The sequence below is a fragment of the Cannabis sativa genome, chromosome 7 (genome assembly GCF_029168945.1).
Source record: "Cannabis sativa cultivar Pink pepper isolate KNU-18-1 chromosome 7, ASM2916894v1, whole genome shotgun sequence".
Lineage (NCBI taxonomy): Eukaryota > Viridiplantae > Streptophyta > Magnoliopsida > Rosales > Cannabaceae > Cannabis > Cannabis sativa.
Genome location: NC_083607.1, coordinates 56,334,483 through 56,361,903, shown reverse-complemented (window position 1 = coordinate 56,361,903; position 27,421 = coordinate 56,334,483). Strand labels below are relative to the sequence as shown.

Here is a 27,421-nt window from a genome sequence, read left to right as displayed (position 1 = left end):
AATTTGTTTTTTTTTTCAAAAGGGGCAATGACATGATTTTCAACTTGCAATTTTATTAAATAGAAAAAAAGACTTAATTATAATTAGGTTGACACCACTTGCATCCTAATTCCTAGTTAACAACAATTATTCTCATAAATAAATAAATAAAAAAAGACTCTTAATTGTCATGTGCAATTGTTCTCTTTTGTTATTTTGTGAGGTGTGTGGAATATTCAACTATAAACTATATTTTAAAATTTCCCGCTGACTGATGTAAAGCTTTGTCTACCCTTGTTTCTTTTGGAAGTCAACACCTGAAAATATTTGAATCCAACACTTTCCTTCCTTTATATTCCTCTTCAACCCATTTAACACATTCACTTGTTCTTCTTACTATTTGGTTTTTCTCTTCATTTAAATCTAAAAAAGTGAACTGGGTATGTTTAAGACTTTGTTTGCTAAAAGAAATCTCACTAGTGTTCTTTTCTAGATTGTTTCTTATTGCAGAACCAAATATGAGATTTGAGCTACTGAGTTGGTATTGTAAGCCTGTAGCTTATGGGGTATGGGGAAAAATAGTAGAGAGTGCTTTAGGTTCTTACACACCTTGTGCAATTGAGTCTCTAGTCATTTCTACTTCTCATTTGGTTCTTTTGGGCCTATGTGTGTATAGAATATGGCTAATTATGAGCAAGAATTCCAAGGCACAGAGGTTTCTATTGACCTCAAATTACTACAATTACTTGTTGGGTCTTATGGCTGCTTATTGTACTGTTGACCCATTACTGAGGTTGTTAAAGGGTATTTCACTCTTTAACCTGACTGTTCACTCTGGTTTGGCTCCTTTTGAGGTGGGTTTTCTTTTCTTTTCATCTTGATTTTTCATGGGGTTTGTGTTTAATTAAAGTTGACTAAGAATTGTTAGTGTAATCAAAACATGTTGTAGCTATGTGAGAGTGATTATATAGTGCATAGAGACTAATGTGGATTGCCAAAACTTGAAAACAAACTTACTTTTTTTCTTCTTTCTTTCTCACAGATACTATCTTTGATCATTGAATTTCTTTCTTGGAGTTCCATTTTTGTTATGATTGGACTGGAAACTAAAGCTTACATCCGGGAATTTCGATGGTATGTAAGGTTTGGAATCATTTATGTGTTGGTAGCAGATGCTGTGCTCCTCAATCTTGTCCTTTCAGCCAAGGACTACTACATTGGGTTAGTTCATCTCTCATTCAAGGAATAAACTAGACTTTGCAAGAAATAATTCTTATTTGAATAATTTGTGATATAACTACCTAAGTTTAATTCCCAGTTGCAAATAAATACTTAAGTTTAATTTTTTACGATAATAATAACTAAGATATAATTCTGGAACTTCTGGAAGTACTTGACTATTAGATGTTAAGTAAATTGCCACGTGACAATTCTTGATTGGTCAAAGTCATTAAAATTTTTATTTTTTTAAAAAATTAGTTTAAATATACCAATAAGAAAATGACACGTAGATAATAACTTAACATTAACGGTCAGGTATCTACAGAGTTTCAGAAATATAACTTAAGTATTATTACCGCCAAAAAGTAAACTTAGGTATTTATTTGCAATCACAGGTTAAACTTAGGTATTTATACTGTAAATTACTCTTCTTATTTTAATTTATAGGAAATGATACATAGTTATTATCTGAATAACTAGTCCTTTCTACTAATAAGGAAGAAAAAGAACTTTTTTTTAGAGATTTTCATTCTGTTTTTTGTTTAATATTTCAACATGTGTATGGAAAGAATGAACTTATATTGGGTTAGAAACCATTCAAAATTATGAATATGTATTCTTTCTTGTCTTATATAAAAAAAATATACATGTTTATAGCTGTTTAATCTTCACTCTTGTAGACATACAATGTATATCTACATAGGAAAGGTGATTTTCCAGGTTTGTTCCTCCTCATACCAAAATTTTCTTCTATAACTTAACTATCAACAATTTCAACTTTTTCATGTAAATATCTATGTTATCATGATTATCATGTAGGCTTTATTTGGAGCTCTTCTGATCATATACCTTCCCAACTTGGATCCTTATCCTGGTTATAATGTAATTCAAACCGAGTCTCTTGACAACGATGAATACGAAAAACTAGCTGATGGAAGAGAACAAGTTTGTCCAGAAAGGCATGCTAATGTACTCTCTAGTAAGTAGTTTGTTTAAGCTTGGCCTTATTGGAACAAGTGGTTTCAGTGTCTTAACAAATTTTTATTAGTTAAAAGAGATTATCTATTCACTACAAAATTTTCATGATCGAATTCGAATTGTGTTCAGATTCTTCTTCTTGTTCTTTTTTTTCGTACTGACATCATGAAACACTTTCAGTCATCTATTTTGGATGGTTGAATCCACTCATGAAGAAAGGCTACAAAAAACCCCTCACTGAAAAGGATGTTTGGCACTTAGATACATGGGATCAAACTGAGACTCTAATTAACAAGTTGGCTTCATTTATCTCTTTATCTCTTATGCTTTTATTATGTGAAATTTGTCAAACTAACTATTTGAAATATTAAAATTTACAAAATAACCACACTTAATTTACTTTATGCGACTATGATACTTGCACAGTGTAAATCTATGATTATTTTGCAATAATAATAGTCGTTTATGGTCGCACAGTGTAATTTATAATCATTTCTGTTCTGTGACCATAAAAAATTATTTTGTTGATAATATTTTTTGTAAAGTTATTTTACTAATAAATTTTTTCATAATGGCATCAAGATACTCCTTTATTATATTAAAAATTACATATTTTATGGGTTTTTATACTATTTTGCAAATATAATAGTTTTTTTTTTTCTTCAAAAAAGTTATTTTATGAAAAAAAGTTAAGATGTATTGGAAAATAGTATAAGGTAATTGATTAGTTCAGGGAGGTAACTAGTTACTCCTATGGACTCTAAGAGTAACCTTAACTGTTTTATTTCCATATTTCTTTAATTATTATTTTTTTTTTGAATTTTTTCCACACAATAATTTTTCTTTTTTTTTTTTTTCTTTTTTTTTTCAAAAAAAAAAAACATAAAAATGAAAATTTCCCTTTGCTGCTATATGCATTATGGTTGCTGTGGCTTTTTCAGGTTCCAAAAATGTTGGGCTGAAGAATCTCAGAGATCCAATCCATGGCTTTTAAGAGCTCTTAATAATAGCATTGGAGCAAGGTATTGACTTTTAATTTTCATAATATAATGCCTTTTGATTAGTTTGTTAGTAAAAGATAATTTAATTTTCATAAATGGTTGTATGCATGCAGGTTTTGGTTTGCAGGTGTTTTCAGGGTAATAAGCTTATTCCTTGGATTTTATTATGATTATTTTAAGATTTATAAATGGGAAATCGAAATACAAATTTAAAAATTATAATAAATGATCTCAAATCAAAATAAATGAATGGTATGAGTTCTTCATTTTAGATATTTACATTTCACAAACACCATTTCTGAATTAAAAAATACCACTTTTTTTTTTTTGTTTCAAAAATGTGAAGATGCATTTTGTTTCCTAAAAAAAATATAAATTAAATCAAAATAATTATTTTCATTTATAATATATATCACATCATTTTCACAATGAATCAAAATTATTTTAGTATTTTAATTTTAAATATAAATAATTTGAAATTTTCATATCTTAAAATATAAAAAAAAATAGGGGAGCTCTATTTGCACCCCATAAAATTATAAATACACTCCATTATCAAAAAATATAAACTTAAATAATTTTTAAAAATTACTCTTAATATTTTTTTTTAAATTTTTTTCTCACATTATTTTATGTTAATTTCAATACTTATTTTAATTTTATTTTCATAATTTTTTCTAATTCATGTATATATATTTTTATTTTTTTCTAAGAAAATTTTATATAATTTTTTATTTTAATTTTTTGTCATAATATATAAAATATAATTTAATTTTGTTTGATATGTATATTTTTTAAGAATATGAATTGGAAGAAAAAAGTTGAAATTTTTTTAATACAATTATAAATATAAATTTTATATAAAATTAAAATTATTAAAATAGGGTGTGTTTAAAAATTTTTGGGGTGTAAATAGTTACAATTGTATTAACATTCTATTATTTATTTTTTGCCTTTAAGAAAAACTTTAATTGTTTTTTTCCATAACATTATTTATAATATACTTTAAAATATGAAAATAAATAACTTTTTCATTGATTTAAAAATAAAATAAAATAAATTTTGTATTAAAATAAAATTAGAAATTTAATCCTAAACGGTATTCCAAATAATAAATAAACTAAATTTATGATTAAAGTACCTATACTTTGTGAAAGTACTAATACATAATACATATTGCACCACGACACTTTCTAATTGGTTAACGATATTCTATAATAATTATTACCCGATGCTTAATTACACTAATAACAATAATAAAAGTAACCTTTTAACATTTCTCGTTGCCGCAGTAAACTAACAAATGATCATTAAAATCAAACTTAATGATTTACTATTGAAATATGTTGGGGTATCAACTCAAGTCCCATATTGGAAGAATAGGCAACAGTTGTCTTAGATATAAGTGTTCCACACTTTCTCTATTAGTATGAGGCCTTCTAGGAAGGTGCCCAAAAACAAAACCATAAGGGCTTAGGCCCAAAACAGACAATATCATACTAATATGAGACTCAAGGTGAGGTAGTGGCCTAACAAGGTCGAAAAATAGGACCAGACAAGTGGTATCAGAGCCAAAGGTTTAAGAGACTTTTTGGATATAAGCAAGAGTTGTCTTGAATATAAGTGTTCCACCTTCTTCACTAATATGAGACTTTTCGGGAAGGTGGCCAAAAACAAAACCGTGACGGCTTAATATGAGAGTCAAAGTGAGGTAGCAGTTTAACAAAGTGGAAGAAAAGGGCCAACAAAATACAAGAAAAAGTACCATTCAAGTACTTTTATCATAAGTAAAAAATTTGGTGTCTTAGTATAAGAAAAGTGAAATTTTCAGCAAATTTCTCTTAGTAAAACCATTCTCATGTTTAAGTTTGATGAATGATGACTGAAATCTTTCTAACTTGATTCTAAACTCCTTGTAGATTGCGTGGGATCTATTTCAGTTTGTGGGGCCCATTGTTTTGAGTAAGCTACTACAGGTTAGTTCCTTTCCTTTTACAAGTACCTCAAACTTAAACTTTCTTACTAAATAAAACACTTCTTTTGTTTGTTTCACTATTTGCTACCACAATTCAGGTTTTCTTAGATCTTTGTAGAGAATGGGAGAAGTTTTCTCTACTAATCATGTTTCTTTTATTTTCTGTGTTTTTGTTTGCATTTTGTACAACACATTGTTGGTTTTCTCTATATATTTGGGAGAAGGTTACTCATGAAAACGTGACTTTTGTCTCTTTTTCAAAACAACTATATTTGCTTTTATCATTATCACATGAAATACCTTAAATATATTTAAAAATTGAAATTTTAATATTTTCCTAAATGGTCCATGTTGCACTAGAGTCAATAATAGCTAATGAGAAAATCAATTGTAATTAATTTAGATTCACTTTTTTAGTTGTCCCTTTGTGTAATTAAATAGTGACCCTCTTGCATATTAGGTAAGTAGTTGCCAGGCATTTGGTTGGAGGTAATGAAATGAAATGGAAAGGAAAGGAAACAATCTCCATTCCATTTCTTTGTTTGGTTGTATATTAAAGTGTTGAATGTCATTCTAATAGAATGATTTTTCTACCATTTTAGAGGAATGACAATTCCATTTTGAAATGAAAGAAAAGATTATTTCAATGCATGATGAGCGCAAATTTAATAGTTTTTTTATCAATTTTTTTTATGCATTTTAAATTTTATTCCATTCTATTCCTATTTCTATTCTCATTCCCATTCCCATTCCCATTCCCATTCCTATTCTTATGTTTTCATTCCTTCCAACCAAACGTCACCTTAGTTTCTCTTTTCTATTTTTATTTAAGGATTCTCATCTTCTCCTATTGTGTATGAGTATGTGTATATATCAAAAGTTCACAAGTTCCTACATTCATGGAGATATAGAAAAACATATAAGCTATCATTCGCAAACATACATTTCATACTTGTTTGAGTAATAGCAATGAGAAGGCTCGTGCCATAATTCAATCAACTTTTTCTCTATCTAAGCTTCTCCAATCTTAATGTGAAATTAAACCTTTCATGACATATTTTTACTTGAATTATACAAAGTAGTTATTGTGTTTCACTTCATAATTCTCTTGTTTTTGAGCTGCAGTCAATGCAAAGAGGGGATCCATCATGGATTGGTTACATTTACGCCTTCTTGATTTTCGCTGGGGCGGTATGTATGGCTTCTCCCTGATTTACATCTACTAAATTTGGTTACAAATTGCAGGAGATTATTGATTATCTAATAAGCTAAAATCCAAAGTTGGGTTGAGACTAAGTGAGAATGTAAGGAATTCATTTTAGTAGCCAATTATGGGTGTAACTTTTATTGTATGTGATGAATTGAGGATAAATATTCTGTCATAAAATACACTAGGAAAATTCTAAGTTTTGCATAGTGAAGGATATGTGTTCTTTGAATTTTACTTTTAAGTGTTCCTAGTCATATACTAGAACTTGTACTGATTTTTACAGTGGTCCAAAGTATCATATTAATGAATTCAATTCAGCTGTTTAATGTTTCTTGTTTTGACTTATAAGCATATTTGCTCAGTCATTAGGGGTGGTGAATCAATCTCGATATTTCCATAATGTCCAGCGTGTTGGTCTTCGCCTGAAATCAACTTTGGTAAACTTCTCTGGTTTATTATGTTAACATTGTGAATTAAGTTTCTCTCTCGATTTCGTAGATTTTCTGATGCTTTCTAATTTTTTTTAGATGGCTGGTATAGTTAGGAAATCATTGCGACTCACACATGAGGGCCGCAGAAATTTCCCAACTGGAAAAATCATAAATTTGGCTACATCAGATGCTAGTTTACTTTATGTATGTTCTTATTAGATTTTCCCTCCTTTCTCTTCTTCATGTGTATACATTTGATTGATTTTATGTTCTCATGAATTGCATAGATATAACTACATAAAACATAGTTTTTTTTTGTGTTACTTTTTGTTGGGAAAATACTAATCATGCATATTAACTTTTTTCTCATACATAGTTAACATTTCTTAGATTTTATTGTTGAAAACTAAATCTTCAAGCACTAACTTGTTCATAATTCTTCAACAAATTTTGTCATATATATACTTCCTTTTACACCTTAAGGAATAATCTGCTCTGAAACCAAATCACACATTGAAACACCTTCTCAACCAAAGCTAAAGTCAAATTTGATTACACTATTTCTCCTAACCATGTCAAAAGTCATTGAACTTGCAAGATTGTTTCATTCATTACCTCTCCAGCTCATGTTGTGTAGATATAGACTACTAATTACCATACTTGTCACCAACATAGATTCTCAAGTATAACTATAATTGTCTTTGACAATTTTCAGCAAGTATGCCAACTACTACACGAGTTATGGTCAGCTCCATTTCGTATTATCATATCTATGGTTCTCTTGTACCAGCAATTGGGAGTTGCATCTCTTTCCGGGGCTCTAATGCTTGTTCTCACGATACCCTTACAGGTAGGGTACCCCTTAATTATGTCATGTGTTTTTGCCTAGAGCTTCACAAGAGATGTAAATCAATTTGATTTCAACATAATATTAATATGTTCTTCCTTTCTGTATGTAATTCTAGTTGATCAATCTTTTAGCATGCTCCTGTTTGATTTCAATTTCCTTATTGTAGACATTTGTGCTTTCGAAAATGCAAAAAGTAACGAAGGAAGGACTGCTGAGTACTGACAAGAGAGTTGGCCTCATGAATGAAATTCTCGAAGCCATGGATATTGTAAAGTATGGTTGTTTTTCCAAAAGAATATTGCTTTTGATATACATTAGTGCTAGTTGATCTGAATCTAAGTTGAACATGTTTCAGATGTTATGCATGGGAAGGTAGCTTCAAGTCTTGTATTGAAAACATACGAAATGAAGAGCTATCATGGTTTTGCAAAACTCAATTACTATCCACTGTAAGTGTGGAAGATAGCATCATAGTTGGCTAGTTTTTTACCTTATCTTCACATTGTTCTGATTTAGTTTTCTTTTGTTGCAGTTTAATAAATTTATCTTGAACAACATCTCAATATTTATGTCATTGATATCATTTGGAGTTTTCACATTGTTCGGGGGAGATTTAACACCGGCAAGGGCGTTCACCTCACTTTCTCTATTTCAACTGCTACGATATCCATTTATGTCGCTTCCTGATCTACTAAGTCAGGTGCAATTCCTATGTTTCTACTATAATTCAATGTATATGACAATATCATTGAAATAGTCTTCTTTGACAGATTGTGAAAGCAAATATATCACTACAACGCATAGAGGGACTACTCTTAGCTGAAGAGATAGTTTTACTACCAAACCCACCTCTTCAACAAGATCTTCCAGTCATATCAATTAGAGATGGCTACTTTTCATGGGACACTATGGTTAGTTTTTGGACTTGCCTATATGTTGATGAGTCCATAATTTGATCTTCTCAGTTATATATAGTGCTAAAGACCCTTTTTCTTTCTTTTAAAGGTAGATAAGCCTACCTTATCAAACATTAACTTGGATATTCGAGAAGGTAGTTTAGTGGCAATAGTAGGTGGAACTGGAGAAGGGAAAACATCACTCTTATCAGCAATGCTAGGGGAGCTTCCATCTACGACGAGTCAAAGTGTTGTAATAAGAGGGAATGTAGCTTATGTTCCTCAAATTTCATGGATTTTCAATGCATCTGTGAGTTGATTTTCGAACATTTTGAGTGATTGGGAACTTTTCCTTATTGCCATGTGATCGGTGTACTAATTTCTAGGACTATTCTTTTAGGTGCGCGATAATATATTATTTGGATCTGAATTCGAACATGCAAGATATTGGAAGGCTATTGACATTGCTGAGTTACATCTTGATCTTGATTCACTTCCAGTTGAGTGTACTTTACAAAGTTTTACATAAGCAATTATTGGTAATGCTGATTAACATGGAATGTTCTAATAGTTGACTAAAAATACTTTTTTGTTGTTAATTTCAGGCACGCGATCTAACAGAGATAGGTGAACGAGGAGTGAATATCAGTGGTGGACAAAAGCAAAGGATTTCAATAGCTAGAGCTGTGTATTCCAATGCAGATGTATACATGTTTGATGACCCTTTAAGTGCTCTAGATGCTCATGTTGGTAGACAGGTACTCACTTATTCAGCTAAGAAGTTTATCATTGTTGCTATTTCAGTCATATGGTAATTTTTTGTAAGTGAAATGTATGTGTAGAATTAGTATTTCTACTTATGTAAGTCACTTTCCTCTCCAGGTTTTTAATAAGTGTATCAAGCAGGAATTACAAGGGAAAACCAGGTTATTGGTCACAAACCAGCTACATTTTCTTCCACATGTGGATAGAATCGTTCTAGTTTGTGACGGTACGATTATGGAGGAAGGAACCTATGAAGAGCTGACAAAAGATGGAAAGATGTTCCAAAAACTAATGGAAAATGCATGTAAAGCAGAAGAAAAAGTGGACAATAATGAAATTTGTTATCAGAATATAGCAGTTCCAGATCCTAATGGAGTATTAAATGGATTATTTTCTGATGCAAGCAATTCAAAGAAAGAGAATATTGATGAGGCTGTTCTAATCAAGCAAGAGGAACGGGAGACTGGCGTTGTCAGTTGGAATGTATTGATGAGGTAATATGGTTTGTTAGGAGAGGATTGTCCTCACCTTATCAAGTGGATCGAGTATATATCACCAACTAACGCGAGACTTTAATATGCCCCTTCAGGCATGGCATGGACCATACCAAATAACTGTGAACAAATCGATATTAGGGACACCCCTAACATTGCAAAATTAGGCTCCCTCTGATACAATAATTCAACTTAACAAAATTGACTTGTTAGGGGAGGATCGCCCTCACCTTACTAAGTGGAATTATTCAATATTTTTGTATTTTGCAATACTTGATTATGGCTCTATTTTCAGGTACACAAATGCACTAGGAGGATATTGGGTGCTGATTTTGGTCTTAATTTTCTATTTATTAATGGAAGTTCTTCGAGTTTCAAGTAGCACATGGCTAAGTTTGTGGACAGATCAAAGCAAATCAAGAAGTTATAAACCTGAATTCTATATTTACATTTATGCACTTATTTCATTTGGCCAGGTGGGTGAATCATTGATGCACATACTTGACAGAAATTTCATTTAGCTTATAATATAATCAACATGGTTTAACTGTAACAGGTGACTATGACACTGTCAAACTCAATTTTAGTGATCATATGTAGTCTTCATGCAGCCAAAAGATTGCACAATACTATGTTACATTCCATATTGAGAGCTCCAATGCTTTTCTTTCACTCTAATCCAACTGGACGAATAATCAATAGGTTTTCGAAAGATATTATGGGTATAGATCAAAGTATTGCAAATCATATGAAATCATTTCTGAGTCAGATATGGCTGCTTCTTTCAACTTTTGCACTGATAGGAGTTGTGAGCACAATATCTCTCTGGGCCATCATGCCCCTAATGATTTTGTTCTATATGGTCTATTTGTACTATCAGGTATGCTTGGCATTGTATCACATATTCACATTCCACACTTTCTTCTCACAAGAATCTCCTGAAACCAAACGATTTTTCTGCAGAGCACAGCTCGTGAACTGAAGCGCTTGGATTCCATTACAAAATCTCCAGTTTATGCACAATTTAAAGAGGCATTAAATGGTTTGTCAACTATTCGTGCATACAAAGTTTATGAGCGAATCGCCTATGTAAATGGAAAGTTTGTGGACAACAATACAAGATTCACTCTAGCACAACTGAATTCACTTAGCTGGCTCTACTTAAGATTGGAAACATTAGGAGGTATAATGATTTGGTTCACAGCAAGCTTTGCTGTTTTGCAGAATGGAAGAGCAGAAAACCAAGCTGAATTGGCATCAGTAATGGGCTTACTTCTCAGCTATACTCTAAATATCACAAACCTTCTTAGTAATTTATTGAGAGTAGCTAGTAGAGCTGAAAATAGTTTAAATGCTGTCGAGCGAGCTGGGACTTATATTGATTTGCAACACGAGGCACCAGATATAATCGAGAACAACCAACCACCACCAACATGGCCATCATTAGGAGGTATTAGTTTCGAGAATGTTGTCCTACGTTACAGGCCTGGACTTCCTTTAGTTCTCCATGGACTGTCTTTTAAAATTTGTCCAAGTGAGAAGGTTGGAATAGTTGGAAGAACTGGTGCTGGGAAATCTAGCATGCTTAATGCACTATTTCGGATAGTTGAAATGGAAGAAGGAAGAATCTCAATAGATGGTTATGATATTTCTAAGTTTGGATTGACAGATTTGAGAAAAGCCCTCAGCATTATACCTCAATCAGCTGTAATTTTCTCAGGTATGCAATGTATATATCCCCATGAAGAAATATCAATATGCCATTCTTTCAAGAATTGAGGGAATGAAAGAGCACAAGAAAAAAACTAACACTAGGACTAAAAAGTTGTAGTTAATTTTCATTTTTTCTTTGCAGGAACTGTACGGTTTAATCTTGATCCTTTTGGTGAGCATGGTGATAATGCACTTTGGGCGGCATTAGAAAGAGCACACCTTAAGGATGTTATCGAGAGGAAACCTTTTGGTTTGGATTCAAAGGTATATAATAGGGACACACACACAAAGAAAAGAGTTTTTTGCGGTTAAACCCTTTTAACTATCACTACACTTGCACTTAACCTTTTATGTTCAAATTTTGACGGTAAAACTCTCTACACTACTGAAGTGCTTGCAAATTTAAAGTGTCATCCAATTTTTACCATTAATTGCCAATATAGACTGCTTATGTGTACAGTTTTGTATATGTGTCAAATTAAAATTCATACACCTAATATTCTTATTTTAAAAATATAAAAATTATTTCAAAATTTATAATATATATTTTTTTATTTTTTTAAATATTTTATTTTTATTTTTATAATTTTATTTAATTTTTAAAATAATTTTTAAATAATAATATTAAGTGTACCATTATATACGTGTCATGTGTATAAGAGTGTACACATAAGCAGCCCATAGTGACAGTTAACCGAATGGTATTTTAAATTTGCTACTAGTTCAATAGTTTGGAAAGTTTTACTGCCAAAATTTGAGCTTAGAGGGTCAAATGCAAATGAAACGACAGTTGGAAGAGTTTAACCACAAAAAGCTCCAAAGAAAAAACAGCACAAGAGTTTACTTGGTTTAGAACAAGATTACAATTTATATGGTTACAAACTTAATTAACATGAGAGTTGTAAAGTATTTTTAGTTCTATATTTTGTTGTAACTTGAATACTTGATGCTTATATCAACTAAAGATAGATGAAAAGTCGATAAAAGGTAATAACTTACATCTGTTTGTGTCTAGGTTGTTGAAGGAGGAAAGAATTTTAGTGTTGGACAAAGGCAATTACTTAGTCTTGCTCGAGTATTGCTACGAAGATCAAAGGTACTTGTTCTTGATGAAGCGACATCAGCTGTAGACGTCAAAACTGATGCTCTTATCCAGAAAACAATTCGCGAAGAATTCAAGTCCTGTACAATGTTGATTATTGCTCACAGGCTAAACACAATAATGGACAGTGATCGAGTACTTGTACTTGATGCTGGTCAGGTAAATCAAACTCTACAAATTTTTTTTCTTGCAAGTAATATGTAAGTTAATTTTTTCCCAAATTGTATTAAGTTTCATTATGGCATTGTTAACATTTTTAGGTTCTCGAATACGATTCCCCAGAAGCATTGTTGTCGAACGAAGAAAGTGCATTCTCAAGAATGGTTCAGAGCACAGGATCTGCAAATGCTCAATACTTGCATAGCTTAGTACTAGAGAAAACAAAGAACAAGATGGGAATAGAGAAAAACAAGTCAATTTGTGCTTTCAACTTTTGAAATTAGTGAAACTTTTCCAAGCCTTATGCTTTTCTGCTAGGAATTCTGATTTGAGTTGCTACTACTACTGTCTGTGCCTACTAATCTTGGTTTTTTTTTTTTTTCGTATGTTGATGCTAAAAAATGAAAACTACTTCATTTCAATAATTTCGTTATTGCTGTTTAGCTTATTGTTTTTCAATGAAAATCCTTTTTATTTTTTAGAAAAAGAGGGAAAAAATTTACAAGATAGCTTTTCTTCTAATTGGTTTACATTTTAAAACTTAAAATGTTTCACTTAAGTCCACCATTAAGCAATACATGTATAAATCACAATGATATTATTTTATTCCTTTTATCCATTAATTATTTTATTCTAATGATGTTATTTCAATGTTAGTGAACAACATAATCAAAGAGTTTGTGTCTAGTGATGATTTGAAATCATAAGATATTATCTATGTTTAGTAGTAGGTGAGGTGAAGAGGATAGTTATTTGTTGGAGGGAATCTCTCCTCTCACTCTTAATAAACAAAGAAATTAAGAGTGTTTTGTAAAAATAGCTTTAATCAATACCTCTATCTCTCTCCCTTCATCCATCTCTCCTCTCTACCAAAAATGTTAGATGTGTTGTGTTCATTTCAGATAAGAACCTTACGGAGGAGGATGTAATGGAAATCTTTTAAGAAAAGCAATAAAATATCCTCAAGCTTAGAAGTGCAAGTGTAACAAAATTTTCAACTCCTCCTTCACTGCACCATTTTTATAGTTAAAGATCATATCCTCTAAACTGATCTAACCTTCTCAGAACATAGGTTTTTCAGTATACAAACCTGAATTAAATTGTAAGCATAAACCGAAAAGAAATTACGAATCAAAAGAACAGAAGCCAAATTGATTCCACCAAAATGTTTTAAGGAATTTTTCAGGACAAGAATGTTTCCCTAAGAAACAATACATACAAGAACATGACTTAATTCTAAAGACAATTTTCTATTCAAATTTCTGAGCAAAAGAAACACCACACACCACAATAACTGCATAAACAGCACAAGTCATGAATACAGTATCAGCTCCCTTCTTAATCATCAAACCTATCTCTAAAGTATTACCTAATTGTGTAGCCAAATCATTTACATCGGCCGATGGGGTGTTATTTTCTCTTCTAGTTCCTTGTATTTGAAGAAGTTGTGCAAGCACAACCGTTGCATTTGTAAGCAAAACTAGATAGAGAGGCCTGAAGCTTATTATAATGCTCTTTATGAACTTGCTGCCTAGTATAGGAAACCCAAAATATGATAGAACAACAAAAAGGGCTAATGCTATTGAACAAAAAAGGCGAGTAAGCTCTGTGGCTGCAAGGGCAGAAGTAATTTGATTTGGAGTAAAAAACCTGTATTTCTTCTGTGTCTGAGATTCCACCTTTGTTTCTGTAGCCAAATCAGAAACTGAAGCACTTGGATCCCTTGAAGAGACCAAAGATGAATTTGACAAGCTGTCTTCTGAAGCTGAGTTCTGGCTTCTTCTAGGTTCAAATTTGGTCTGCAATTTACTCAACATAGGCATCAAACTGCTTCCATCAAAATCATCCTTAGTTGGGACAGAAAAGTCAGTGCTGTGATTGTCTTTGGGCAACACAGGGTTAGATTTTCTGTCCTCTCCATGAGAAGAATCTGCGAATCAGTAAGTAAGACAAAATTCCAGTTCATTGTTATTTTTCATAGCAAGGAGAACAAACAAAGTTTTCAAGATTTGACAATGGTTACAACCAAATAAAAGAACAATCTTTAAGGAATCAAAACCATAAAAAGCTTCCAAAATGTGAATATGAAAGAAGCCCCAGTAACTCAGGAATAATTAGACCTAGAAATCACTATAATGTCCGAAAAACACATCTTCAGATTGGCACCTCAGATGACATGGAGAAAGTTGAAATTAAAGCATAATGAAAATCCCCAAATCGAATTTGCAATTATAGGTTTTCGAATAATTCACTGCAGTACCATGTCCAAAATAACATATTCATGTATGTATCATGATTAAGAATATGGAGATAAGGAGAAGGAGAGAGAGAGGTACCGTTGATTGAATCAATTGGACGAGAATGATAGTCGTGGTGGGAAAGCACAGGCACAGGCTGTGTATCTTGATTAAGAGTATGGAGAGAAGGAGAAGGAGAAGGATCAGGTTCAGGAAGGTTATCGATTTGGCCTGTGATGAGAGCAAGACGGTCGGACCCTCGCTCCAAAATCCTCCTTCTCCGAGCTTCTCTGCTGTTCGACGCCATTGATGAAGCAAGGAAGCTTTTATTAATTCGATTTCAATTTCTTAGCCAAAAGACGGACCCGACCACATCAAGGGAAATTTGATTTTCTATGCTTAAAAAATCCTAAAATTATATTCCTAAACCTAAATGTTATAACATAGGCAATATATGACTACTTTTGCTTTATCCCTATAATACCCCTCACATTTGAACCAAAGCAATTGTCTCTCTCTTTCGGCCAAAACACCTCCACCACCTCCTGCACCACCTCCAACGACGACGACGAGGACCACCCAGCCCCCTCTGTCGGACCCGAAGCCTTAACCCACCCAGCCCCCTCTCTCTTCGTCTCTCTCGGACCCGAAGGCTTAACCCACCCAGCCCCCTCTCTCCGTCGCGAAGCCTCAACCCCGAAGCCTCAACCGACGGTGACGGTGCACGGCGCACCGGCCCCCATAGCCCCCCTCTCTCCGTGCACCAGCCCCTCTCTCTCTTTGTCTCTGTCAAATTGAAAAAAAAAAAAAAGAAAAAGAAAAACTCCGGTGGTTCGATGGTCGGACCATGGGGTCCGATGGGTCCGACCCATCGGACCCCATGGTCCGACCATCGACCCAACCCCTTTGTCTCCGTCAAACCGAAAAAAAAAAAAAAAAAAAAAAATTTCTAGTGGTCTGATGGTCGGACCATGGGGTCCGACCAATCGGACCCATGGTCCGACCATCGGACCCAACCCCTCTTTCTTCGTCTCTCTCAAACCGAAAAAAAAAAAAAAAAAAAAAAAAAAAAAAAAAAAAAAAAAAAAACTCAAGTGGTTCAAATGTGAGGGGTATTATGGAGATAAAGCAAAAGTAGTCATATATTGCCTATGGTATAACATTTAGGTTTAGGGATATAATTTTAGGATTTTTTAAGCATAGAAAATCAAATTTCCCAAAAGAAAGGGAATCCTTCTTTCTGGGTCGGGTCGAATCGGGTCGACTATATATGCGGTGCGGGTAAGCAGTTAAACTTAGTCCCAAGTTTTGTGCCGCCACAGATTTCCAACGGTTTGAGAAAACGGGATTCTCGGCTGCCTCCAATCCCAGATCCGCCGCTGTACTCCTCCGCCACCTTGACCGCCGGCACCTGATTTTCAATCGGGTAAGGCCATTTCTTTTCCTTCGTCTCCTCTGAATTTTCTTTTTATTCTTTACTGTGTATATGTTTTTGAGCTTCAATACATTTTATATGAATAGTACTCGAAACTTTGTGTAAATATATCTCTGAAACATTCTCTGAGACATTTCTTGATAGAAAATTTACTTAATATGATGCTATTGCTCAGTATATGTTTGTAAATATATCTCTGAAACATTTTCTGAGACATTTCTTGTGAAATGATTGGGAAATCATGATCCCAGGATAACATTTAAGAGCCACTTTGCTCAACTGACTGGGTTTCAAGGGAAGTCCTGCTAATGTATTTTAATAGCGTTAGGTTACATTCAAATTTGAAATGAAACAAAGTTTGATATATAATTGATTGTAGTAGTTAATTATAAATTGTGAGCTGAAAACTACACAAGCTATTTGTTGTTATCATTGAAGGGGAAGTTAAAGAATGTATGAAAATTTAACTGTGGATTGATTTGAATGCAGGAAAGACTCATTTTTGCTGAATTTTTGTTGGTATATCATATTGACATTTTATAAGGTGTAAAGTAGAACACTGTTGTTTTATGTTTATCATGTATACTTTAGATTAGGTAAAACAGCCCCTAGTCTGTCTCTCTCCGTCACTCAGTCCCTCACTCTTACTCTCTCGATATCCCTCTCTCTCAGTTTCTCTGACACCGCCGGCTGCAACGGCCCACCCAACCTCGACAACAACGAACACTCAGCAGCTCAGGGCAGGCTGCAGTGCCCTCTCTCTCGTTGCTGATTTTGCAAGCTAGGAAGCTGGTGCAAAAGGCTCAAGAAAAGTTGCTCAACAAGTTTCATCTAAATCTGAGGAATCTGTGAAGGTTTATTGGAGATTTCGGTGTGGGAATATTCATAACATAGTGTGAAATCTCTCTCTAATTCAATAGCTAAAGAGTGTTGACTGGACTGGACTTGGCAAGATCTATGATTTGATTTTGAAGCTACTTTGAAGATGGAAGGAACTACAAAGGAAATTTACTTAGAAGAGGAAAGTAATGATGAAAGATTTAGTAAAGATTCTGAGGATGATGATGAGGAATATTGCTATGCTTCTGTACCAGTGTCTAAGTTACAGCCTAGGAAAGTTTTATCAAAGGGTCGTTGGATTAAAAAGATGGGAATGGCTGAGATTGAAGTTCATAAGGGTACAATGTGGAGGACAACAGGCATAGTCCGTTGTGGCAAAATCTATTGCTCAATTGAAGAAGTTTTGTTTATGGCCGAACTGGGGTCTTTCCTTCTGATGGATGATGCTGGTGCAAGTATTTCTATGGAGGAGATATATATGAATCTTTCAAATGAAAAGAATGGATGTTCTTGGGAGCTTTTTCAGGCCTACAAACAGCTGAAATCACTTGGTTACATTTTGGGGCGATATGGTATCCCCCGGTCTCTTAAACATGTTAAGAGCAATGCTGAATCTTTTCCTTCACAGTGCTTTTCAGAAACTGTAGTGGATTTGAAATCCGAAGACGAAATCTCTGTTCTAGGAATGTTTAGTAGGTTGCAGGTTGACCAAGTTAAACCAGTATTTGATGTTTATCTCCCAAATACCAAGTTTAGAAAGTCTTCACCTGGTGCTCCAAGCTTTGTGCTCTGCTTTACCAGTGGCTATCCGCCATCCAAACCCGAACTTCAACGCATGGAGAGAAAATGTGGAGGAGTTCCTTTGAAGTTTTGTCATGTTGAGCAAGGACGAGTGAGTTTCATTTCCTTTGACATAGTGCAGCTTCCTATCCTACCATGACATGCAGTTCTATGCTGGTTTAGTATTTTTTTGAAAAAAAGAGACGGAGGCCATTGTCTCAGACTAGCCCCAACCCCTAAATGGATAAAAGTCCTCACTTGTGGCGGAGGAATACCGTGGTTACAAAAAATAGAGCAAGATCCACATCTTTAACCAAAGCTAGGGAACCTGACACAAACCACTCTGCCCTATCTAAACAAATAAAACTTCTAACACCCTAGGGTACAGACGCAAAGCTGACACCGTCCCAGAATAGGTGCCTTTGGGGCTGCACCAGAGCAGCTTACAACAGAGTTCTCCAATCTCTGATTAGGTCTAAGAATGAAATATTTTCGAAGTGCTTAGTCTTGTACACCCATGAAGCTGTCCAGAATTTGATTTTATCCCATAGGGTCTCAATTGAGCTTTCCGACCCTTCAAAGATTCTATTATTTCGTTCTAACCAAACAACCCAGAGAACAGACAATACCGTCGTTCTCCATAAACTTGTGCTCCGTTTACTGCCTCCAACCTTACTTACTAACATGTAATCAACCGAGGAAGGCATAGCCCATTGAATCTGAAATTCATTCATCAGCATTATCCATAAAGAACTTGCAAGGCGGCATCTTAAGAACAAGTGTGCGTTGTCTTCCCCACTTATCTTGCAGCAAACACACCATCCAGGTGATATGCTCATAAATGGGCGCTTTTTTTGCAGTCTAGCATGAACGTTCAATTTATCTAGAGCCACCAACCAACCAAACACTTTGACTTTGGAAGGACCTCTGCTTTTCCATAGTATTTTAGTCCAGAACAACTCATCAAAGTTTTCGGTTGAGGTAAACCAGCTGAACGCTGATTTAGAAGAGAAAATCCCACAAGAGTCTGGTAACCAAGTCCGGCTATCTTCAAGAATGTTAAGTACTCTGACGTGTTCCAGCTTTTGTAATAATTGTGTCAAGCTCGGAATCTCTCTATCCATAATGTTTCTTCTGAAATTAAGATCCCAGCTCGCCACACAATCTCCAACCTCGCCCTCATCGGTGATCATCTCCTGAATACTTACATTCTTTGCCCTAGATATCACAGCTAAATTTGGAAATTGATCCCTCAGTGAAGAACCCCCAACCCACTCGTCTTCCCAGAAGCGAATACGTTCCCCATTTCCTACTTTAAACTTTACCAACTTCCCATATTCATCGTAAAGATCTGAGATATCCTTCCATGGTCCTCTTGGGGATATTCTAACCCCCTGTTTTGTATCCCAGAAATTGTCTGCTTTGCCATATCGACTTTTAATGACTTTGTGCCACAGAGAGTTCGGTTCTAGAGGGAATCTCCATAGCCATTTCATAAGCAATCCTTTGTTCCGCATATCTAGTTTTCCGATTGCTAAGCCACCCTCCGCTCTAGGTTTACACACTTCATCCCAAGCCACCAAATGATCCCCTCCTGCTAAATCTCCTCCTTCCCAAAAGAATTCTCTCATCATTTTTTCTAGTTCCTTTAAGACCACTTTTGGAGCTTTGAATAAAGACAGATAGTAAATTGGAAGTGAGGAGAGGACAGACTGAATGAGAGTCAGCCTACCTCCTCTAGAGAGGAAAGAGCATTTCCATCCATCCATCCTTTTAGCACATTTATCCAAAACAGGCTCCCAAAAAGATCTCTTCCTTGGAGAACCACCAAGCGACATTCCCAAATAGGTCATAGGCCACCTACCCACCTCACACCCAATAAGAATCGCACTTTGGGCCACTGCTTCCTCATTCATACAGATGCCTAGCAGCTGACTTTTATTCAAGTTTACTTTTAGTCCCGAGATTCCACAGAATGCTTTAACAACCTTAACCAGCTTCTGGAGAGAAACCTCATCTTTTACAAAGAAAAGAGTGTCATCCGCAAATTGTAGATGACTAAGCCGAATATCGTCTTTACCTATCTGGAACCCCGTCAAAGATTCTGTCTCTATTGCCTTGTCCACCATTCTTCCAAGAACATCAGCAATCATTGTGAAAAGAAACGGTGAGAGGGGGTCTCCTTGTCTTAAACCCCTAGAGCCATTGAACTTGCCTCTTACCCTACCATTAATGAATATGGAGAATGAAGTTGACGAGACACATCCTCGTATCCATTTTCTCCACCGCTCCCCAAAACCTTTTTTCCTCAGAACCATATCTAAGAATCCCCAATCAACACGATCATATGCTTTTTCAAAGTCGATCTTGAGCACGAACCCTTTTCTACCACGACTCCTATAGTCCTCAACTGCTTCATTTGCCATTAGAACCGAGTCTAGGATCTGTCTCCCTTCCACGAAAGCCGATTGGGTTTCGGAAATAGTCTCTCCCAAAACACCGCGAAGCCTAGTGGCAAGAGTCTTGGCAATGATTTTATACACGCTTGTGATGAGGCTGATAGGTCTAAAATCTTTGACTTTGCAGCTATTTAATCTTTTAGGGATCAGACATATAAACGTGTCATTGATACTGCCCTCAATTCTTCCCTCTCTATGAAAAGCCGTAAACACTTCCATGAGGTCATGCTTAATCGTCTCCCAATTATGTTGGAGGACCGCCAGACTAAAGCCGTCCGGCCCCGGGGCTTTATTTCCTTCACAACTAAAGACAATGTTTCTGACTTCTTCTTCTTCAAAAGGGCATTCTAGTTGCCCGGCTGAAGATTCCGCTATCTGTTGCCACTCAATACCTTCAATCCCGGACCCCATTCTTGCCTCTGAAGTATAGAGTTTTGAAAAAAAAGCGATTAGCTCCTCAGCAATTTCCTTCTCATTATCAATGATGTCCCCATTTTCTCTTTCAATTCTCGAGATGGTATTCCTGGCCTTCCTTGCATTTAATAAATTATGGAAGAATCTTGAGTTTGCATCTCCTTCTCTTGCCCATTTGCACTTAGATTTCAGCCAAGTACCTCTTTCTTCTTCAAAATTCAACCACTTCCACTCCTCTTTTAATTTCCTTCTTTCGTCAAGTAACGATTGGTTCCAGAACGAGGTTCCTTCTAGTTTGTCTAACACCCCCAATCTTCCTTCCAACGCAATCTTCTTGGCCCTATTTTGTCCGAACGTGGACTTACTCCACTCCTTCACCTTCCCTTGAAGTATTTTCAGTTTCTTCATAAACTTTGTGCCTGGCCACCCGTCATTAATTTCCTCCTTCCACCATCTTTCGAAACATTTGGAGAAGGACTTGTGATCCAGCCAATGATTATCAAACCTGAAAGGTCCGGGCCCCCACTTTGGAGGATTTGAATCGATCACAACAGGGCTATGGTCCGACACTATCCTCACCAACAATTCTTGTCTCACAAACGGAAAAATGATATTCCAATTGTTAGTGAAGAGAAATCTGTCCAGTCTGCTGCAAACAGGGGATGCTCTGAAATTCGACCAAGTAAAGCTTCCGTTCTCAAGCTTAGGATCGATCAACTGTAATTCCCGGATCAGGCCATCAAACAACTTCATACTCCTCGTAAACGAGCTACTGTTTAATTTCTCCCCTACTCTTCTGGTCACATTAAAGTCTCCCGCCACACACCACGACTTTCCACATATTGAACTTAAACCTGCTAATTCATCCCAGAACTCAGGTCTAAGTTTATACGAACACGGACCATACACTCCCGAAAACCACCAGGGCTCTTTACCTTCTGCATTAATCAAAACTGAGATTGAGAATTCACCAACCAAAGAGTCTAGTACCGAGATGGTTCTAGTGTCCCAAATCAGTAACGTTCCCCCCGATCTCCCTATGGCTGGAATAAGAATCCACGCTTTGAATCTGGACCTCCATATGCTTCCAATGAACCTTCTATCCACTGTTGCTCTTTTCACTTCTTGTAAGATTACCAAATCTGGATTAGCTTTGCAAATTGTAGCTTTGATAGCTGTTCTCTTTCCTTTGTCCCCGCTGCCTCTGATGTTCCAAGTGAGAATCTTCATAATGAACCGTTTGGTGGCCCTGGTTTATTATAACTCTTCTCATAATTTACGTTGAAAGTAAGTTTGTTCAATTCTCTGCATTTCTTCCTAGCCTTCTTGACCTCTTCTGTCTTCTGATCACTATCTTCGTTTTCTTGTGTAATTTCCATACCCATCTCAGCCATGGATTCAACAATATTTGACCAAGAAGTTGCCTCAATCATGATCTCATCTGCTTCCCTCCCTTCTTCCTTTTCTAGTTCATCTAGCTTATCATCACTCCCATCAACTAGTCTCATCTCCTCTAGTCCCTGCCTCGAAAAAACTTCAGCCTCCACCCTCCACAACTCATTAATGTTGCATATAATATCATCAGTTTCTTCTCCTTCTTCTGGTATTGAATCCTCTCCTTCCCCTTCAGACTCCTCATCATCCGAGCTCAAATCTCGAAACTCGAACTCCTTCGGATCCTCATCATCCTCCTCGAGCTCAGGAGAATAATTTTCTTCATTGAAATGGTTCATACGCTCATGACCAAATGATTTCCTTTTTCTGCAATAGACACGGGCAAACATAGGTCTACTTTCCTTCTCTAATTCCATCTCCCCCTTATAATGGAGTACCGACTCTGTTACTTTTCTTTTAAGCACAGCAAAGTCTTCCCAAAATTGAATGATTGCCTTCCTGAACTTCTCTCGGCCTTTAGGACTAATAGATCGAAGCCTACTATGAAGGAACTCTTGTATTATTTGTTCTGGATCCATCTTCTTCGCCACCATACTCAGCTCCCTTCTAGGCCCCATAGAATCACTCATCACCAATCCCTTTGGCCTTTTAATAAAAGAATCTTGGATACTAAATTGGTCCAAGGTAATCTTAAAAAGGCCCCTACGGTAATACCAAAAATCTTTTAATTGAATGTGTTTGACCGGCCCAAAACTAGGAAAAGCCTCCCAGCCCGATGCTCCTCTAACGGGCCCAACAAAGTCCAGGCCCACCTTTTCTGGGGCCCTAGCAATTTGGCCCGACTCACCCAAGCCTGCAAGGAAACACATACGAAGACATTCAACTAATCTGAGAGAAATAACAGACTCTTTGATGGACTGGAAAGACCTGTGGAGGATGTTTGGGAAAGAATCAAATTCTGGACTGTCACTTGGATCTTCAGAACGAAACATTTTGAGGATCTCTCATTTTTAGACTTAAGCAGGGATTGGAGTGTGCTGTTGTAATAACCTTGGGTTTCTGTGACTGCTGTCACAAACTTTTCAACAGCTTTTTGGTTTTCTTCAAACAAAAATTATTTGAATCATACTTAAACTCATGTAACCACGGTTTTCCTCCGCCACAAGTGAGGGTTTTCATTATTTATCCGGTAGGGGCCAGTCTAAGACAATGGCCTCTGTCTCCTTTTCAAAAAAAACTAATCTGAGCACAATTTGGTTTCAAGTTTTTTCACCATAACTATATGGTGTACTCCTAACAGAATTGATTGGTAAATCATGCCCCCGTTTGGTTAGAGTTGGTGAAAGGAAAAGAAATGGCATTGGAATTTTCGTACATAATTTTCATATCAGTCAAAGAGGATCATGAATGTATAATCATCCATCGTTGGTGGACTCTTCATAAGAACTTCTCAATTATGACCCCATTTAGGAAAGGATTTAAAAATGGGCAGATTATATTGGCTTGACAGAAAGCACAAATCATATTGTTGAATACCAAAAAGAAATAATAAAAATTCAACACTGGAGTTCAGCGATGGTCGCCATTTTTTGGGCAGTTTGGAGTGAGAGGAACTCTAGAATCTGGGTTGTTACATTGCTTTATAAAACAAAACACTTTGAGGATCTCTACATGGTTTTAACTTTTTTGTTTTTTTTTTCTTTTACTACGGTTTTCCTCAGTCACAAGTGAGGTTCTTCAGTAAAAAATAAATTTGAGTGGAGATAGACCTCTTATTCTTTTTCAAATCATTATGATAATAATTCATATTTATGTATTTTTGCTGACACAAACCATATTTCGTTAAGTGAGTTCATGAATAGGGCTCTTGACTAGTTAGTTATTAACATAGAAACAAAAATATCACATGCCATTTTTAGTTGGAAAAAAATTACCATTCTGATATATCTTAACTTTGATAAATATAGTTGAAATTCATGATGCTGCAGGCTGCAATCATTGGATCATAAATCCTTTCAATGAGATGCATTAGATCCTGGAATGTTATAAGCACTAAGCATGGAAGACTCATGTTCAGTTAGTAGTCCTAGAAGAATTGTCAGTCTATCGAAGAGGAGGCAGGCAAGCGTGTCCTTTGATGACCCTGATGATAAATCGTCCAGGTTTGGGCAGCCTGGTGAACACGGTCCAAAACCTTCCGAAGTTTATGGATTTGTAGGTTCCATCACAACCGTTGTAGCTACAGGTATAACTTGTTCATTACAGTTTTTTTTTTTTGCACAACTTAGACTTTGTCTTAGTCTAATCCAAGTAATCTACCTATTTGGTTTCATTACATCCTACATTGTTTTTGACAAACTTTTGAGGTATGGAAATGTTTTGTTTAATTCTATATCCTGCTGGTAATGTTGAAAAATGTGGATCGTATACATGAAAACATAGATCCACCTAAAATGAAGATGTATTTTCATAAAGTAGTGATCTTTTCAAATCCTAAAATCTTCTTCAGTACAAGGGATATTTCTAGATTGGTTAAACATTATTTTCTCGTTCCTGCAAACAGCGGTTTTCTTGATATGGGCATATGTTCCTGAGTCTTGGCTACATTCTATTGGAATCTTCTACTATCCTAGCAGGTTTGATTAATTTCTTTACTGTCTAATTTCTCATATTTTAATATTCTTCTCTGCATTCTATTTTGGTTGGAAATAGAGAACTTTAGCTAGCTGAGATTTGGAGTTTGTTTTGGTCCGACTTAGATAAGATGAAAATTAATGAAGCTTTTATGGAGAAGTGAAAAATATAGCAAACAATTTCTCTACATTTATTGAGTAATGGAAAATTCCCTCAATGGGCCTAGATTTATCATAGAGAGCGACTCTAGTGTGGTAATCAATTCCCTCAATGATGTTTGTTCCCGAGGGGAAACTGATAATTACACTAGACACTGTAAAAGATTTTCTTTTTTTGTTGGTTATTTATTTTCAAAAATCATAAGAGAATGTGATTTTGTTATGCATAAGGTGGTTAAGTGGGTCTATACCTTCATTACTAAGAACATTATTTATTAGGGCTGAACATTTTGAGCGGGTTTGACCTGAACCCGAGCAACCCGTCCGAACCCGAACTGGTGAACCCGCAAAAAAAATTTTTAAAAAAAGTTTCGGGCGGGTTGGGTTCAACCCGGTACCCTTCGGGTGGGTTGGCGGGTTGAGATTTTAGGGGTACCGGGTTTCGGGTTGAACCCGCGAACCCGCCCGCCAACCCGGTTTATAAATATATTATATATATTTTTTTTTTATTACTGTTTTTATATATATAATATGGACTTTAGATTTTTATGGACTATGGATATTGGATATGGATGTATTTTGAAATATTTTAGTTTTCACTTTTATCATGATTCATGAACATGAATATGAAGTTTGATTTGAATCTTTGATAAATAGGTTGTTTGTTTGTTGGTTGGATTGATTAATGTATTTTTTCTTCAATAATAGATACTATGAACAAATTGTTATATTATATATGCTTAATTTAATAAATAAAAAAAAATAATTATTTGAATAAAAAATTAATTTTTTTAAAGAATTGACCGAGTTGACTGAGTTGACCGGGTCAACCCGCCAACCCGCCAAACCCGACCAACCGAAACCCGCCAACCCGTGACCCGCCAACCCGTGACCCGCCAACCTATTCGGGTCCGGGTTCGGTTTCAATTTTTTGAACCCGAAACCCGCCAACCCGAAATCCGGTAAACCCGCCCGATGTTAAGCCCTATTATTTATAATGACCGAGAGGTCTAATTTCATTGTTATATATGAACGCTGTTATTTTTCAGAAAAACAAAAAGAGTAAAGGAAAATTCTTGTAAAATTAAACACAAACTAATACAAGCTGTTTGAATTCCCCCCATATGTTGTGTAATTGCTTTGTGTTTCTTCAGATATTGGGCACTGGCTATACCAACATACGCAATGGTGACAATAGTATTAGCTCTCGGATTTTACATAGGCCTCAATTTCATGGCCACTCCTCCCCCAACTTCCTTGAACACAATTTTCGGTGAGCGCCGACTTCTCATCTCAGATATCTGGTTCATTTAAGAAACTCAGAAATCATGGCTAGCTTTTCATTAGTTCTTATTTCTGTATTTGTTGTTTCATCTTTTCCTTTTTTGATAAATATTTTTATTCTTGAGCAGATGAATTCAGTAGAGAACCCTCCAGTTTGGAACCTTCCATGGAGGGTGATGATCAGCCCATTGAACCCATTTCTGATATTGGAATTGACAGAATCAATCACCTCATGTTTAATGATGTTAAATGACTTTTTGATTTAATCATGGTTGCATTAATGTACGTTTTGAGTAAAACAAATTAAATATTTTTATATATTAGCTTTATTTTCTAAATGAAAAGTTGCGGCATAAATTTTTAAAAGAATAATTAGCTTTTTTAGTCCCTGTACTTATGACACTATACTATGATGCCCCTTAATTTATAAGTGTAGTTAAAAATACTCCTAAAATATATCAGTTGGAATAGTATAATCCTTCTATCTAATTCTGTTAAAATTGACTAAAGTTGACTGTTAAATTAATAATGTGGGATTATACATAGATAGTAGTTGAAAAATTATATACCATTAGGAAAATAAATTACAAGTCATAAAAATTACAATCACAGGAAAAAAAATGAAAAATAACATCCAAAAAATAGAATATCATTACCTTAATTTTCCAAAAATCCCATGTTCTTTCTAGTGATATCCATCTCTTCAAATACTATAGAATCCTAATTTTACACCTTTTTCTAATTTGAACTGCTAAAAAACGATTGGAATTATTTTAATAAAATTACTTTTATTAATTTTTTTTAAAAGGTTATGAAATTATTTTTTAATCATCTTTCATTGTCAGTTATTATGCTACCTCATAGTCAATTTTCCCTCTAAAAAGAGATGAAATTACTACTCTATCCTTTGTTATAATACCACATCATCAATACAAACGGTATTTTTAAACAAAATAAACAGAAGGACTAAATGTATGCATATAAAATTATACAAGGACTATTTGTAACAAG

General features: G+C 35.0%; 3 protein-coding genes across 6 annotated transcripts; 2 read left to right on the top strand and 1 right to left on the bottom strand.

The window, feature by feature from the left end:
* Positions 1–79: 79 nt before the first annotated feature.
* Positions 80–13,189, top strand: LOC115696727 (ABC transporter C family member 12). Its single transcript, XM_030623613.2, has 26 exons — positions 80–833; positions 1,022–1,200; positions 1,881–1,920; positions 2,020–2,179; positions 2,359–2,473; positions 3,120–3,200; positions 3,293–3,317; positions 5,099–5,155; positions 6,280–6,345; positions 6,727–6,801; positions 6,892–6,999; positions 7,511–7,645; positions 7,812–7,918; positions 8,001–8,094; positions 8,178–8,345; positions 8,416–8,556; positions 8,651–8,851; positions 8,942–9,040; positions 9,147–9,299; positions 9,424–9,800; positions 10,096–10,276; positions 10,357–10,680; positions 10,764–11,520; positions 11,656–11,777; positions 12,529–12,774; positions 12,876–13,189. Exons 1-26 carry the CDS (start codon positions 498–500, stop codon positions 13,050–13,052), a joined length of 4,524 nt encoding a protein of 1,507 aa, XP_030479473.1. The 5' UTR covers positions 80–497; the 3' UTR covers positions 13,053–13,189.
* A 722-nt stretch (positions 13,190–13,911) lies between these two features.
* On the bottom strand, positions 13,912–15,446 carry LOC115697410 (uncharacterized). Its single transcript, XM_030624401.2, has 2 exons — positions 15,111–15,446; positions 13,912–14,704 (listed from the first exon to the last, which is right to left on the bottom strand). Exons 1-2 carry the CDS (start codon positions 15,316–15,318, stop codon positions 14,025–14,027), a joined length of 888 nt encoding a protein of 295 aa, XP_030480261.1. The 5' UTR covers positions 15,319–15,446; the 3' UTR covers positions 13,912–14,024.
* A 591-nt stretch (positions 15,447–16,037) lies between these two features.
* Positions 16,038–26,754, top strand: LOC115697411 (phosphatidylinositol N-acetylglucosaminyltransferase subunit P). 4 transcript variants are annotated; one of them, XM_030624404.2, is made up of 5 exons: positions 16,265–16,437; positions 24,323–24,579; positions 24,898–24,970; positions 26,281–26,399; positions 26,539–26,754. In XM_030624404.2, exons 2-5 carry the CDS (start codon positions 24,393–24,395, stop codon positions 26,661–26,663), a joined length of 504 nt encoding a protein of 167 aa, XP_030480264.1. In that variant the 5' UTR covers positions 16,265–16,437; positions 24,323–24,392; the 3' UTR covers positions 26,664–26,754. The 4 variants fall into 4 exon arrangements, with proteins under 4 accessions (XP_060974988.1, XP_030480264.1, XP_060974989.1 ...); XM_061119006.1 differs by having other exon boundaries at positions 16,270–16,437; positions 24,302–24,579; XM_061119007.1 differs by lacking the exon at positions 16,265–16,437 and having other exon boundaries at positions 23,570–24,579.
* The last annotated feature ends 667 nt before the right edge of the window (positions 26,755–27,421 follow it).